Raw genomic sequence first — 16,361 nt, forward strand, 5'->3', positions numbered from 1 at the left:
TTTTGAAGCGGAACAAAAACGCACTGGACTGCATGTGGTGGTGTGAACTTGCCCTTAATCAGTACAGTCGTCATCCAAAAATACAATAGAAATACACTACAACGCATTACACCACTTCCACATTTTTATTGTGTTGTAGGAAAAAGATTTTAATAACCGTTTTTTGTTTTTCGATATGAGGCTAGCACGCACGCACAAAAAAAAAAAAAAAAACAGGCGGTCCTTCTTCCGATAATCTCATCCTGCGTACCAGGCATAAAAAATACATATTTTCTTTGTGTGTGTATATATATATATATATATATATTTTTTTTTTTTTTTTTAGGCATGCTATGTGAATGGGAACACATAACAATCCGATAGCGTGGGGATTTCTGAAACTGGACTACAAAAGTGGAAATACACTTTTTTCCGTAAAGAATAGAAAAACAGACGGAGCCTCTTGTATTTACACCTACTTAGTTTCCTGTTAATCTGCTCCCAGTGAAGAGGGAGAGAGCCTGGATGTGGCTGCTGAAATCTAGGCAAGGAGAATGGGAAAGGACAGATTATCGCAGTCAGTGACATGCAGCTGGTTGCCAGAGCCTTAACCAATCAGTGCTGTGAATGTTTCATATGCAAATACTCAAGTGAACAGAAGGTCATCAGTGCTTCATGCAGCTTGCAGAAATTCATATGAAGAAAGGCAGACAACGAGGGCTGGTGCTGCTGAACAACACCGAGATGACACAAACACATTGTCAGGCGGACGACAAACGCTTTTCGCTGTCTTCCCAAAGTCACAATGAGCTGCTCGGGAATCTGGGAGCTGACAGCAACTGAGAAAAACCTTTGGGCGGAGGTATAATTTTATTCATTTTTTTTTTTTTCATGGTTGTATTTATTTAAATAATGACTTCTTGGGTGCGATACATGTTCCCAATCCCAGTGCTAAGCGTGACGCTCCTGTTGTTATACTATAACAGTAAGCTGTTAAATTGGAGAGCTTTTCACTGGTATAACGCCACCGAAGAAAGAATCCTACTGCTTGAAGCTTGTGATTCTTTTTTTAATGGGAGGAAACCTTCATTTGAACCTACAGTGACAAGCTTGTATCACAGCTCAAACTGTCAAGAATATAAAAGACAAAATCATTACATTACAGACCCCCTCTCGGAGGAAGAGGCAGCCTTTCCTTTAGCTTATATGATGACAGTACATAAAGAATTTGAAACGTTCGAGAGACTGTTCAGAGCCATCTATATGCCGCAAAACATATACTGCATCCATGTGGATGAGAAGGCAAGCGCGGATTACTTGCAGGCGGTAAGTGATTTAGTGGATTGCTTTCCTAATGCGTTTTTCGCCTCGAAAATGGAGCCGGTGGTGTATGCCGGGATATCGAGACTCGAGGCGGATCTGAACTGCATGAAAGATCTGCTAAAATCAGAGGTCCAATGGAAATATGTCATCAATGCGTGCGGACAGGATTTCCCTTTAAAGACAAATAAGGAGGTGATGGAGCACTTGAAAAAATTTAAAGGGAAAAATATCACGCCTGGGGTGCTGCCCCCCGGTCATGCCATCCCTCGGACTAAATATGTCCACCGTGAGGATATCGTACATTCCAATGTACTAAGGACTAAAACCTTGAAGCCCCCTCCTCCGCACAACATCACTATTTATTTCGGCACTGCGTATGTTGCGCTGACAAAGGAGTTTACTAAGTTCATCATGGAAGACCAGAGAGCCGTAGATCTACTGAAATGGTCTAAGGACACTTACAGCCCCGATGAACACTACTGGGTGACCCTGAATAGAATTCCAGGTATGTAACAGTGTCCTACAACTCCTTGTTCAGTTTGTTTATTGGGTTAAAAAACAAGGTACGGGATAGTACCTGGCCGGTGAGTAAAGCTTGGATCCTTCCTTGGATTTATCCTTGGTCTTGTTTATATCACAAGTGCAAACATAACACCAAAGTATAACAGTCCTCAGTAAAGTACAAAAGTAGCTTTTGGGGTACATTGAGACGATGTTAGAGTCCTACAACTCCTAAGAGCCCTGCTTCCACGGTGTTGAAGGTAAACACAAACTGACTTTTTTTTGCTATGTTTTGTATAGTGTGTTATGTTGTTGTAAACACCATTTGTGCTTTGGCAATACATGTGAAACATATCAGTTTATGGGTCTGAAGCCATCTGTTTCACAAGGAGGAAACATTAAATACTTGTACGAAAAGTCATTAAAGTGCACCTGTCACAAAGAAAAAAAAAAAAACCTTGAGCTGCCTTTGATGGCCAACTGAAAACCCTGGTTGCTTTGTGATGTCTGGATATGCTTCTTTTGAGTCAGGCCGCGTACACACGATCAGTCCATCCGATGAGAATGGTCCGATGGACTGTTTTCATCGGTTCACCGCTGAAGCAGACTGTGTACACACCATCGTTTTCAAAACCGATTGGGTCAGAACGCGGTGACGTAAAAAACACAGCGTGCTGAAAAAAACGAAGTTCAATGCTTCCAAGCATGCGTCGACTTGATTCTGAGCATGCGCGGGTTTTGAACCGATGCTTTTGCGTACTAACCATCGGTTTTGACCTATCGGTCAGCCGTCCATCGGTTCGATTTTAAAGAAAGTTCTCTTTTTTTGGACCGAAGGACAACAGACCGATGGGGCGTACACACGGGCGGTTTGGACCGATGAAAGTGAACTTCAGTCCGTTTTCATCGGTTTGGACCGACCGTGTGTACACGGCCTCAAAGACCCTAAATGAGTAGACATCCAGTAAAGGTTAGAATAAGAATGCATTATTTCTATATGTGTTCTAAATCACTGATTCAAAAAAGCTTAAAGGGGTTGTAAAGGTTTGTTTTTTATTTTCTAAATAGGTTCATTGTAGGTTCACTTACTTATACTTAATTACTTGCTTATACTTTTATTAGTAGGTTCACTTACTTATACTTAATTACTTGCTTATACTTATATTAGTAGGTTCACTTACTTATACTTAATTACTTGCTTATACTTATATTAGTAGGTTCACTTACTTATACTTAATTACTTGCTTATACTTATATTAGTAGGTTCACTTACTTATACTTACTTACTTGCATAGGTGCATTGTTGGTTCACTTACCTTTTCCTTCGATTTTTCCCTTCTAAATGTTTTTTTTTTCTCTGCTTTCTTTGTCTGAATTTCTCACTTCCTGTTCCTCCTCAGTAAGCTGTTTTGGCTGACTAACCCCCAGCCAGAACGGTTTGGATAATGGGGGCAAGCTTACTGAGGAGAAACAGGAAGTGAGAAATTCAGACAAAGAAAAAAACATTTTAGAAGACAAATCGAAGGAAAAGGTCAGTGAACCAACAATGCACTAGCTTAAAGGAACCAATTTAGAAAATAAAAAAACAAACCTTTACAACCCCTTTAAAGTAGTATTATAATGTAATATATTTCAGCCTACCAATCCTTAGATGTGGTGGCCCCATTAGTTTGTTTAGACATGTTTTACTTGGTTTTCACATGGTGATATGGCCAGTAATACACCTTCTGCATTAGAGGATGAAGGAGTACAGGGGCACCTTTTGGCTGCAGGATTGTCAGTCCGGGGGGCGGGAGGGGGGGGTGTTAAATGTACTAGCAGATTAACACTTTAACAATTTCAAGCTTAACTCCAGCTAACACTTTATAGGCAGTTACAGCAAGCCATGGGATAAAGATTTTACATGAATTAATAAAAGCTGATCATTGTTAACATCTCCATCAGTGTTAAATGTTTTGTCTTATCCCTGTACCTGCTACATCTGCAAGACAGCTTGTTCTTTTGAAAGACAACAGCCTAAGGCTGCATTCACACCTAGGCGTATATACGCCTGAAGCGCGCCGCCGCAGCCGCCCCTCATACGCTGGAGGGATGATTTTACATGGTCGGCTATGGAGATGGTTCACATCTCCACGCCGAACGCCGGACGCCTGACGCCTGCCGCCTGAAAAAAGGTCCCGGACCTTTTTTTCAGGCGTCTTTCGGCGTTCGGCATAGGAGATGTGAACCATCTCCATAGAGGGGGTGAGGCTGCTTTCACAATCGCGGCGTTTTGTCGCCGCGAATCGCGGTACAAAACGCTGCTATTTGCCGCCGCAATTCGCGGGACAAAACGCCGCGATTCAGTACGCCTAGGTGTGAATGCAGCCTAAAAGAAAATGAATGCAGCCATCACATCTAAGAATTGATAAGCTGCAATATAATAAACATTTGATTTGGGGTTTAATACCGCTTGAAGCCAATGCTAAATCATGACATTCAGTGAACTAATATTTTTAAAGGTGGTGTTTAGGTGGTGGGGTTTTGGGATACAGCGCCAACCATCTTAGTTATTTGTAATGGTGTTTGTCCCATTACATGTCGGCGGCTGCTTCTGGTAAAAATCTATGGTTTAGTGCCTTCTTCAGAGCCACCGGATTCAGCACTGAGCAGCTGCCTTCCAGCTTTGCGAAGGTTTTATGCATGAAGGTAAAAAGCCTTTAGTGTGCAGCTTCCCTCTCAGCCCCCCTTATACTCACTTGAGCACGATCCTGCAATATGCATGAGAGCAGAAACTTTTCCTGGTCTCTGACCTTCTCATTGGCTCCAAATACAGAAAATTTTGACCTTGAGACTTTAACTGCTTGCCGACCAGCCGCCGTCATTATACTGTGGCAGGTTGGCACGGCTGCGCGAATTGCCGTAGGTGTACGTCGGGCGCTTTAAGAGCTCAAGGGGGGCACGTGTGGCACCGGAGCTGATGCGCATGGCCATCGGCTGCGATGTCTGCTGGTGACCCATGATCACTCCTCCGAGAGCCAGAAAGGGGAACTGTCAATGTAAACAGACAGATCCCCGTTCTGTCAGGGAAGTAGAGAGAGAACTGCTGTTCCTAGTGATCTCTCTCTACTCCTTGTCAGTCCCATCCCCCCACAGTTAGAAACACACCCCTAGGGAACACTTAACCCCTTGATCGCCCCCTACTGTTAACCCCTTTTTTGCCAGTCACATTTATACAGTAATCAGTGGCTATTTTAGCCTTGATCGCTGTATTAATGTCAATGGTCCCAAAAAAGTGTCAAAAGTTTCCGATTTGTCCATCACAATGTCGCAGTCCCGCTAAAAATCACTGATCACCCCCATTACTAGTAAAAAAAAAAAAATGAATAAGAAAAAATGCCATAAATATATCCCCTATTTGTAGACGCTATAATTTTTACGCAAACAAATCAATATACACATATTGCAATTTATTTTACCAAAAATATGTAGAATACATATTGGCCTAAACTGATGAAGAAATGTTTTATTTTGTAAACCAAGGTTTCACTCTATTGGGATTTTTTCAAAATTGCAAGTGTATGTCAATATCACTGAGGCTCCGTACACACGTCCGAGCAACTCGACGTGCCAAACACATCGAGTTCCTCGTCGAGTTCAGTGTTGAAGCCGCTGAGGATCTCAGCGGGCCGACTTTCCTCAATGAACAACGAGGAAATAGAGAACATGTTCTCTATTTGGCCCGACGAGTTCCTCGTTGGCTTCCTCGCTGAAAAGTGTACACACGACCGAGTTTCTCGGCAGAATCCAGCTCCTTTCGAGTTTCTGGCTGAATTATGCCGAGAAACTCGGTCGTGTGTACGGGGCCTGAAGGTGAATGAAGTGAATGTAATATGTCAAATACTCAGAGACAAGCCAGTGAGGAGGCAGTGGGGGCGAGCAGAGCAGTACTCTCATAGACACACAGAGGCAGCTCAGGAGTGAGCACACACAAGCTTGCTATGGGGGCACTCAGCAGGTGGGAGGGGCCAGGAGTGCCAGCGGGGGATCTGAAAAGCCACTCTGGGCCACTCTGGGCCACTCAGGGCCACTCTGTGCAAGGGTAAGTTAGTATAACATATTTGTTATATTAAAAAAAAGCTGAACCTTTACAAACACCTTTAAAAACAGCTGCTGCTACTGAGAAAAGTTCACAAAAGTTATATTATTATTTTCCTGCAGTGCATCCCATTTTGTGAATAAAGTAGAATCAGTGGAATGACAGGATCTCCACCACCCATTCACAGAATGTGATGCCTTGAAGGAGAATAATGGTATGAGTCTGTGAATTGCAGGGAGTGCAAAAGCAGCAGGGGCGAATGGTGCAACTTTTCTCAGTAACAGAAGCTGCAGAAAACTCTCACAGCTCTGGAACACAGCCTTTCAGAGCAATATCCAGCAGCTCTGAAAAAGGCACTGAATTACGGTAGATTTTTACCAGAAAAAGTTGTCAGCCGGTAATGGGATGCACACCAGTACACATAACAAATGGCAGCACAAACATTTGTTTCATGGCAGGTGTGTGGATCTGAAGACCTCTAGTGCACTCATTCTCACTGGATAGTTTTTATGGCCAATGGGCTATGTACAGATGGTTGCTAAGTTTGTGCTTACAAGGATAATATTTGCAAGTGGTTAGTATAGTATAAGCGTTACTTTTCATGTATACAGTAGCAAAAAAGCAGGCATGATTTATGGAAGCACTTATCACTCACAAAGACTTCCTTATGGTGCCCATACAGATTAGACAAAAGAGTGTTCAAAAATCTGTCATTTGGACAGGTTGTTTGTTTTTCGTTCAGTTAATGGGCACAAATCAATAATCGGTTATGACGCTTTTGATCCAAAAAAATAGAAGGAAACATCTAGAAAACATCTGCCAAACAGACAATAAATCTAAAGATTAATATGTTTCTCAACCACTATAAAAAGAACTGTTGGTATTGCGCATGTGGGAAAAAAACTTTAACCTGGAAGATAAACGTTTGTGTCAACAATAAAGAGCATAGCAATAGTACATACAAGAAACATACAACCATCAAGATAGGCAATTTTTTATACCCATTTTTTTTTTTTTACGTGAACGTTCCAAGAAAAAATGAAATTAAGAAAAATAGGGACCAAAATAATGCAATAATGAAAAAATGTATTGTCCAAAAATCGGTCATTACCATTTTATTTTTTTGACTGGTGTATGGCTAGCATTAAAGTGGTTGTAAAGGTTCACATATTCCCAGCAAAGTGACAACCCTCAGGTGATACACAGAGATGAACCACATCCTTCTACAGATACTGGATTGATTCCTCCTTCGAGTGCCCAGTCATAGCTGCAGTTGTAAAATGAGACCTATGACATCACCAAGTTTAAAAGATAATTTTCTCAGAAACTGGGATGTTTTAACATAAAAAATGCCGATTAATTATTTATCTATGTTACATAGTTTCACAGTCAAGTTGACAAAATAAACCCATAATATCCCCAAAGGAAGGCAAAACCCCAATAAAGCGTGGTCCAATTCGCTCCAGTGGGGGGTAAAATTTCTTGCTTCCTGATCCCCCAGGTGACAATCAGATATTCTCGGAATCCCTGGTGTTATGACCTATTAATGTTAAAGTAAGGTCCGCTATAAAACATTTTTTTAGGGCCCCCCAGGTGGGTTATGACATAATGTACTAGTATGCACAGCATAATAGTACATTATGGCAGACTTACCTGCCATATGTTGTGCTTCAGCATTCAGTTGGGACCAATCCGGCGGGCCCCCGACACTTTTATCTTCGCCCAGTCTACCTACCGAGTCCTGTTCCTTCAGACCTTTGATAGGCCAAGCCGCAATGACACCACTACCGCACATGCGCACACGAGTCACATCACCGCGGCACAGGTTGGTGCCCATCAGGACTGTAAATGTTTGCTGAATTGCACATGAGCGGCTCAATGAACATGACATCTGACTGGCAGAAGCATGCATTTATGGCAGAAGAGACCAATAGGCTCTTTTCTGTCATAAATACCCTGCCTGTCAGCCTCTTGTTTAACCACTTCAGCTCTGGAAGGTTTCACCTCCTTCTTGACCAGGACAGTATTTGCGAAACGGCACTGCTTTATTTTAACTGATAATTACGCGGCCGTTGTGACACTGTACCCAAATAAAGTTGATGTCCTTTTTTTTTCCCCACAAATAGAGCTTTCTTTTAGTGGGATTTGATCACCTCTGTGGTTTTTATTTTTTGCGCTATAAACAAAAGACCGACAATTTTGAAAAAAAAACAACCATATTTTTTACTTTCTGCTATAAAAGATTTCCAATAAAAAAAAATGTAAAAGATCGAATTTTTTCATAAATTTAGGCCAATATGTATTCTGCTACACATTTTTAGTAAAAAAAAAATCCCAATAAGCGGATATTGATTGGTTTGTTCAAAAGTTATAGCATCTACAAACTACAGTATGGGCTAGATTTAGGGACTTTTTATTTTTTAAATATTTTTTACTAGTAATGGCGGAACCAGCGATTTCCTTAGCGGGACTGCGACCTTGTGGTGGACAAATCACACTTTTTGAGGGCCAGTGACACTAATACAGTGATCAGTGCTAAGAATATACACTGTCACTGTATAAATGACACTTGCAGGGAAGGAGTTAACATAAGGGGCAATCAAAAGGTTAAATGTGTGCTTTCTAACTGTTAGGGGAGTGTTTTGCCTAAAGGAAAACAGAGATCCATCTTTCTGGCAGAACAGCGGTCTGTCTTATTAACATAGGAAAACAGAGATCCATCTTTCTGGCAGAACAGCGGTCTGCCTTATTAACATAGGCAGACCACCCTTCTGCCTCTCTACAAACGATCTCCAGACCCGCTAATTGGCTCCCGCTGTTTCCAATTACAGTGGGAGCGGGGCTCCGGTAGTGCACACGCGCGTGCACACAAGAACCTAAGATAAAAATCACATACATGTATGTGATTTTGCGCTAAAGGGTCGCCCTGCCATAGTAAATGTACGTGGGGTGGTCCTTAAGCGGTTAAACAACAACTTTACTTCCACTTTTATATCCAGTTATATTTTGAGCATTTAGCAATTGGTACAGTTTGTTTAAAAAAAATATCTAGTGAGCTAGCCAGAACTAGTTCTTGAGGGGGTCCATTTTATATTTTCGCAGCTTTTAGTGTGGAAAAGCCTTTCCGTATGCAGGGGTTAAATCGCTTTTCCTCCAGACGTAAACAGTGCCCCCTTGTTCCCTTTAATGACCTGAAAGTGAATACCTCTACACCAAGTTCACTATATGGACCATTTATGTTTATATTTATACTGTACATGATGTTCATATCCCCCCTTAATGTCTTCTTTTCAAGAGAGAAAAAATATGGTTCAGCCAAACTTTCTTTATACCTGATCTCCTCCATATCTCTTTTAAGTTTGGTTGCCCTTCTCTGTACTTTCTCCAGTTCTTCGATATCTTTTTTTGTAACCTGGTTCTCAAAAGTGAACTGCATATTCCAGATAAGGTTTTACTAATGATTTGTAACTGAAGTTATTGTATGAAATAACTTTTTTCCTAAAGTTGAGCAGCTTGGAATCTGCATTTACAAATTGCTTTTTAATTCATTTTTAATATTTAAAGCAAATAACCCCATCCATCCATGTCTCTATGCTTTATTTTGCTAAGAAACAACTTTGAACCAGCACCCCCCAGCATTTCGGGCTGTGGTCATTATGAGTTTGGGCAGGCAGAAGATTGAGGTAGCTTTTATCTCCGGAATCCATGGTGTGGTATCGTTTTCAGCTGCCATCTTTGCCCTTGTTTAAAGCGGGAGTTCACCCATTTCTAAAAAAATTTTTTTTCTTCCCCTAGATTCCTGCTCGTTCGGTCTAGGGGAATCGGCTATTTGTATTAAAATAGGTGCAGTACTTACCCGTTTTCGAGCTGCATCTTCTTCCGTCGCTTCCGGGTATGGTCTTCGGGAGCGGGCGTTCCTTCTTGATTGACAGTCTTCCGAGAGGCTTCCGACGGTCGCATCCATCGCGTCACTCGTAGCCGAAAGAAGCCGAACGTCGGTGCGGCTCTATACTGCGCCTGCGCACCGACGTTCGGCTTCTTTCGGAAAATCGTGACGCGATGGATGCGACCGTCGGAAGCCTCTCGGAAACCTGTCAATCAAGAAGGAACGCCCATTCCCGCAGCCCATACCCGGAAGCGACGGAGAGGATGCGTCTCGTAAACGGGTAAGTACTGCACCTATTTTTAAATAAATAGCCGATTCCCCTAGTAATAACGAGCAGGAATCTAAGGGGGAAAAGTGCCCTCTAAGGGTGAACCCCCGCTTTAACTTACAACTGCCATGACCAGTGTAGTCAGGATATCTCTATTACCATAAAACTGCCTCCTTCTGTTCTGTCTTCCTGCCCGACTGTGCCACCAGTCACCACCTCCCCTTTTTATACCGCTCCTCCCCCTCACTCACTTTTCCAGTCTGCCCCTCCTTTCACTCTTCCCACCAGAAACTTAACCCTGTGCAGGCTCCCTTGCACCTGGTCATGTCCCAGCCCTCCATTATTTTTCTCTCTGTTCTCTCCACTCCGGGCCTCACTTGACCAGTGTAGTCAGGATATCCCTATTATCATATCCCTTTTTCCTCCCAATACCCTTTCCCCCTCCCCACCCCCTTCACTTAACCATAATAACGAAACCACACCTGAGTTTGGAGTATAACTGGCCATAACAGCCTTTTTATTATTACCAAAATAATTAAATCATTTCCAAATAAACATTTTAATGGCAACTTTTTTAACACACACAGCCTGTTGGTCTTTGACGGCACCCCAAAATTAAAACATTACCACCACTACACTGCGGGACCATTTTACCATACCAGGCCTCCAGCCGTATCACAGCTCGGAGACAACCCCTTTTTCCCCGCAGTACCACCATACCCATATTCCAGCAGACACCGTTCCACTGGAATACCCCAGAGGGGCCCATACCACAGATGAACCCCCCACACTTCCACCAGATCTGTTATCTTCCACCATCAAAGACCAAGGACACCGCCGTTCCACTGCTGTTATGATGACCCGCATCCAGAAATCCTGAAAGAAAAGAAACAAAACAAACCACACAACAATACAAACATAGGGAGGGTGGGTGGGAAAACTGCCTCCTCTTGTTTTGTTTTCCTGCCCGACTGTGCCACCAGTCACCACCTCCCCTTTTTATACCGCTCCTCCCCCTCACTCACTTTTCCGGTCTGCCCCTCCTTTCACTCTTCCCACCAGAAACTTAACCCTGTGCAGGCTCCCTTGCACCTGGTCATGTCCCAGCCCTCCATTATTTTTCTCTCTGTTCTCTCCACTCCGGGCCTCACTTGACCAGTGTAGTCAGGATATCCCTATTACCATATCCCTTTTTCCTCCCAATACCCTTTCCCCCTCCCCACCCCCTTCACTTAACCATAATAACGAAACCACACCTGAGTTTGGAGTATAACTGACCATAACAGCCTTTTTATTATTACCAAAATAATTAAATCATTTCCAAATAAACATTTTAATGGCAACTTTTTTAACACACACAGCCTGTTGGTCTTTGACGGCACCCCAACATTAAAACATTACCACCACTACACTGCGGGACCATTTTACCATACCAGGCCTCCAGCCGTATCACAGCTCGGAGACAACCCCTTTTTCCCCGCAGTACCACCATACCCATATTCCAGCAGACACCGTTCCACTGGAATACCCCAGAGGGGCCCATACCACAGATGAACCCCCCACACTTCCACCAGATCTGTTATCTTCCACCATCAAAGACCAAGGACACCACCGTTCCACTGCTGTTATGATGACCCGCATCCAGAAATCCTGAAAGAAAAGAAACAAAACAAACCACACAACAATACAAACATAGGGAGGGTGGGTGGGAAAACTGCCTCCTCTTGTTTTGTTTTCCTGCCCGACTGTGCCACCAGTCACCACCTCCCCTTTTTATACCGCTCCTCCCTCTCACTCACTTTTCCGGTCTGCCCCTCCTTTCACTCTTCCCACCAGAAACTTAACCCTGTGCAGGCTCCCTTGCACCTGGTCATGTCCCAGCCCTCCATCATTTTTCTCTCTGTTCTCTCCACTCCGGGCCTCACTTGATGCTGTACATGTAATCAGTTATGACACCAGCCATTGGATGGTTTAACAGTTTGGTTTAGAGCACAACCAATAGGAGTGTTACATTTCCATCACATGCCAGAAATGAAACCTTTTTGAAACTGGTAAATGGATGGGTTTACTTCCGCTTTAACTGAAAAAAAACTCCTCCCCTCCTGAAGTCTAATGGAATATATGACATAATTTGCCTAGGCCTGAAAACCAGGAAGTAACTGAAATGTAAAAAAAAAGTTTAAAACAAGTAAATATTATATACTTTGCTATCTAGCAAGCAGCATAAGACTTAAAATTAAGAAATAAAAATGGTCAATGTTGATTGAGTAAAGTTCTGCTTTATATGTTAATAAAAAACTGCAATTAATTTAGGATTATTGCCCCTTCTTTACAGAAAAAGACAAGACCCTTTACTGTGCAAGCATTAGACCCTTTTCACATGGGGCGGAATCCATCCAAGTGGATCTGCCTGCTCAGCGGGGGATCTCTTTGCTGATCCCCACTGAGTAGGCGGATGACAGGTCCGTGTCCGCTTTGCCATGCAGAGCAGACACTGACACAGCCTGCTGTTCTATATGGGGTGGTTGGATGAAAATGGAACGCCTGTCCATTTCCTTTTGATAGCCATTCGATCTGATCCGCCCGATGGATGGATGGCGAACGTATCCCCATCTGTCTGTTTTTAGCGGATTAGATGCCAGCAGGGGACAGCAGTCACATGTTCGCTGACATCTCCTGCACCGTCGAGAACAATGGGTGGTCTGATCGGGTCCGCATGAAAAACGATTGGTCCACTGGTGGGAAAGGGGCCTGAGAATTAAGCTATACCTAAAGAGTAACAACTGTCTAGTGATCACATTTAAAAAAAAAGCTGATTCCTCATCATGCATTGATCTGGATGAAATCGAACTAGTTATGATAATATATAGATATAATAATATCTGTCATATACAGTATATTACAATAAATGTGTGCAAGTTCTACTTTCACTTTCTAAGTGTGTCTTTAAGTAGTTCCCCTTTAGAAAGTGAGTACGGTAAGCACTTCCTACTTTTGATGCTTCCTAAGCCTATCATTTACATGCAGTATGTATACATAAAAGTCTGAATTGTGCTTTATTCATATACTTAAAGGATTACTTTAACGAAGGAAGTTTTTGTAAAATTTTTAGTAGAACTAAAGTCCAGAAATAAAACATTGCTAGGAGGTAGGGTTTTGGCAGAAGAGACATGCAAAGTGTCTTCTGCCAAGAAACGTCTCCCTCTTGCTCCTAGCAATTGTTTTTTTTTTTTTTTTTTTACACTGCCGGCATCTGTTAAATGTTGGGAATGAAGCCAGAAGCCCAGGACAGTGTTATTCCTTATCACATGTGCAGGAGTTACATAACCAGCGGCCAAAAAGGAATGGTAGAGAGTAGCTGCGGCAGACTCTCCCAAGCTGCCCTGTACTACTTCTGCGCATCCACAAGAAATCCCATTTATTTCTATGGGGGAGGAAGTCTATCCTTCAGATACCTGATAGACAACTTCTCCATAGCATTAAATGGGATGTATCGTATGTTTATGTGCAGAAGAAGTTATGGACCAGCCGGGGGAATTTACAGCTCCACATGGCTCTCACAGGAGTGTGGACAGGGGAATATTAGTATATATATTGTTATACTAGCTGAATACCCGGCGTTGCCCGGTCTTCCTATCTTAACCTTTTGGGGAGGAAAATCATAGTAATATAAATATACCCATCTTTTATATAAGGGTGTAGGTAAGGGTTAATTTAACTGTGATATATTTTTATTTGGCATATAAGTAATATGTGTACCAGGTATTATTGGAATATCTCCAGGCGTACAGAAGTTATGTGGGAACATACATTTCCCATTGATTTGCATGGGACTTTAAACAAAAACCCTGACCCTCAGAAATGGGGGTAGTTAAGGGATAAATTAACTATCCTATAGTTTAAGTGGACATATAAGTAACATGTGACCAAGTGTTATCGAAATATCTACAGCCGTTTGGAAGTTATGAAGTAACATGTATTTCCCATAGAGTTGAATGGGATTTTAAAGGAAAACCCCGACCATGGCAAATGGGGGTGGGTAAGGGTTAAACCACCTATCCTATGTTTGTTGCTGACATATAAGTAACATGTGTGCCAAGTTTCATGTTAATATCTTTAGCCGTTTGGACGTGATGCTGGAACATGAAGTAACATGTATTTCCCATAGAGTTGAATGGGACTTTAAAGAAAAACCCCGACCATGGCAAATGGGGGTGGGTAAGGGTTAAACCACCTATCCTATGTTTGTTGCTGACATATAAGTAACATGTGTGCCAAGTTTCATGTTAATATCTTTAGCCGTTTGGACGTGATGCTGGAACATACATACATACATACATACATACATACATACATACACACACAGACACGTTGAGTTTTATATATATAGATTACACGCTTAAGTGTAGGCTGGGCTGCTGCCTCCCCTAAGGGGCTCCAACCGGAGTACCAGTATTAAAAAATATTATATGAATATAGGGATGCCCATCACCTTAAGAGTGATCCTCCACAGAGAGTCACTCTTCCCAGGTGAGTTTGCAATTGATAGGTGATAAACACTACCGTCACCTGAAGGGTACTTTTTTAAAGTGAGTCACTCTTATATAAATAAATAATGAGTGATAGGTAATGTGATTGATCACAATATGAAGAAGATATTATAAAGGGTGTTCTGACCCTGTGCCTAAAAATAAAATATACTAGTAATGCTCTATTGGTTTTGCTGGTTGCAAACTGGTGTGCCAACCTGAAATGTTAAAAATAAATGTGCGTAGTAATAAATACTCTCATCAGATCAGCAGTTTCACCCAAATTTCATCCGAAACAATTCATCCTAGTTAATACATAATACATGTGCAGAAGAAATTAATTACAGTAAATTTAAATTCGTTGTGGAAATAAATGATTGCATTAACAAATTCCAGTGAAAAAAATTCCAGTGAAAATGAAATGCTGTACAGGACGTCCTATGACAAAACGCGTAAGGCGGAGCTTGGCACACACTCACGTCATTTCCGGTTGCAAAGTTTCAGTCTGTGGAATGCACGCTGGTCTGGAGCTCCTGTACTGCAACCAAGTTATGCTAGCTAATACACCTGACTGTGTCAAGTGGTGTTTTTAACTTTATTTTTTAATAAAATCACTTGGATTTACACTATGAGTACCCGTCTCTTTCGTCTATGAGGATATCTTGTGGCCTACCACAGAGGAGGTACTTACTGCACACAGAGGTGCAAGGATCTGGTGAGTGGGGAACTGAAGGGGAGCACGGAAGTCACCTAAATTGTTACATAGGCACGAGTCACTTTGGGCAAGCACAAGTCACTTGAAATGTTGCCATTTTTGCATTACTAAAGACTGAACTTATAAAAAAAAAAAAAAAAACTTTTTTCTTTTTTCGCTGGAATTTTTTTCACTGGAATTTGTTAATGAAATCATTTATTTCCACAACTTATTTGGATATAATTAATTTCTTCTGCACATTTATTATGTATTAGCTGGGATGAATTGTTTCAGATGAAATTTGGTTGAAACTGCTGATCTGATTAGAGTATTTATTACTACGCACATTTATTTTTAACATTTTAGGTTGACACACCAATTTGAAACCAGTACAACCAATAGAGCATTACTAGTATATTTTCTTTTTAGACACAGGGTGATAACACCCTTTATAATATCTACTTCACATTGTGACTAATCACATTACCTACCACTCATTATTTATTTATATAAGAGTGACTCACTTTGGAGAATTGGCAGTGCCACTCACCTTTAAATTCATATAATCTTTTAATAAGGGAATATTAGACTTTAAGGGGCAGATCCACATACAAATAGATGGGCGCAGCGTATGTGAGATACGCTACGCCGCTGTAACTTACTTTTGGCAGGTTCGAATCCCCAAAGAATTTGCGCCGTAGGTTACGGCGGCGTAGTCTATCTCTGGCAGCGTAAGGGCGCGAAATTCAAATTGGCGATTAGGGGGCGTGTTTCATTTAAATGAAGCGCGTCCCCTCGCCGAATGAACTGCGCATGCGCCGTCCCTAAATTTCCCGCCGTGCATTGCGCTAAATGACGTCGCAAGGACGTCATTTTTTTTAACATAGACGTGAATTACGTCCATCCCGATTCACGGACGACTTACGCAAACAAAAAAAATTAATTCAAATTAAACGCGGGAACGACGGCCATACTTAACATGGCAAGTCTAACTATACGCAACAAAATACCAGCTTTAACTATACGCCTAAAAAAGCCGACTAGAGACGCCGTAAAAAAATGCGACGGCCGCTCGTACGTTCGTGGATCGTCGGAAATAGCTA

At 42.0% G+C, this 16,361-nt stretch overlaps 1 protein-coding gene across 2 annotated transcripts in view; it reads left to right on the forward strand.

Moving 5' to 3' along the window:
- Nucleotides 1-495: 495 nt before the first annotated feature.
- The window catches only part of LOC120940707 (N-acetyllactosaminide beta-1,6-N-acetylglucosaminyl-transferase-like), a 105,305-nt gene continuing 89,439 nt past the window's right edge, over nt 496-16,361 (forward strand). Inside the window, exon 1 of one of the 2 annotated variants that reach the window (XM_040353710.1) lies at nt 496-1,807. In XM_040353710.1, coding sequence (XP_040209644.1) covers nt 892-1,807 — 916 coding nt within the window. In that variant the 5' untranslated portion in view covers nt 496-891. The remainder of the gene's footprint in view (nt 1,808-16,361) is intronic. The other variant, XM_040353709.1, reaches the window with a different exon arrangement.

This window comes from Rana temporaria, chromosome 5, assembly GCF_905171775.1.
Source record: "Rana temporaria chromosome 5, aRanTem1.1, whole genome shotgun sequence".
NCBI lineage: Eukaryota > Metazoa > Chordata > Amphibia > Anura > Ranidae > Rana > Rana temporaria.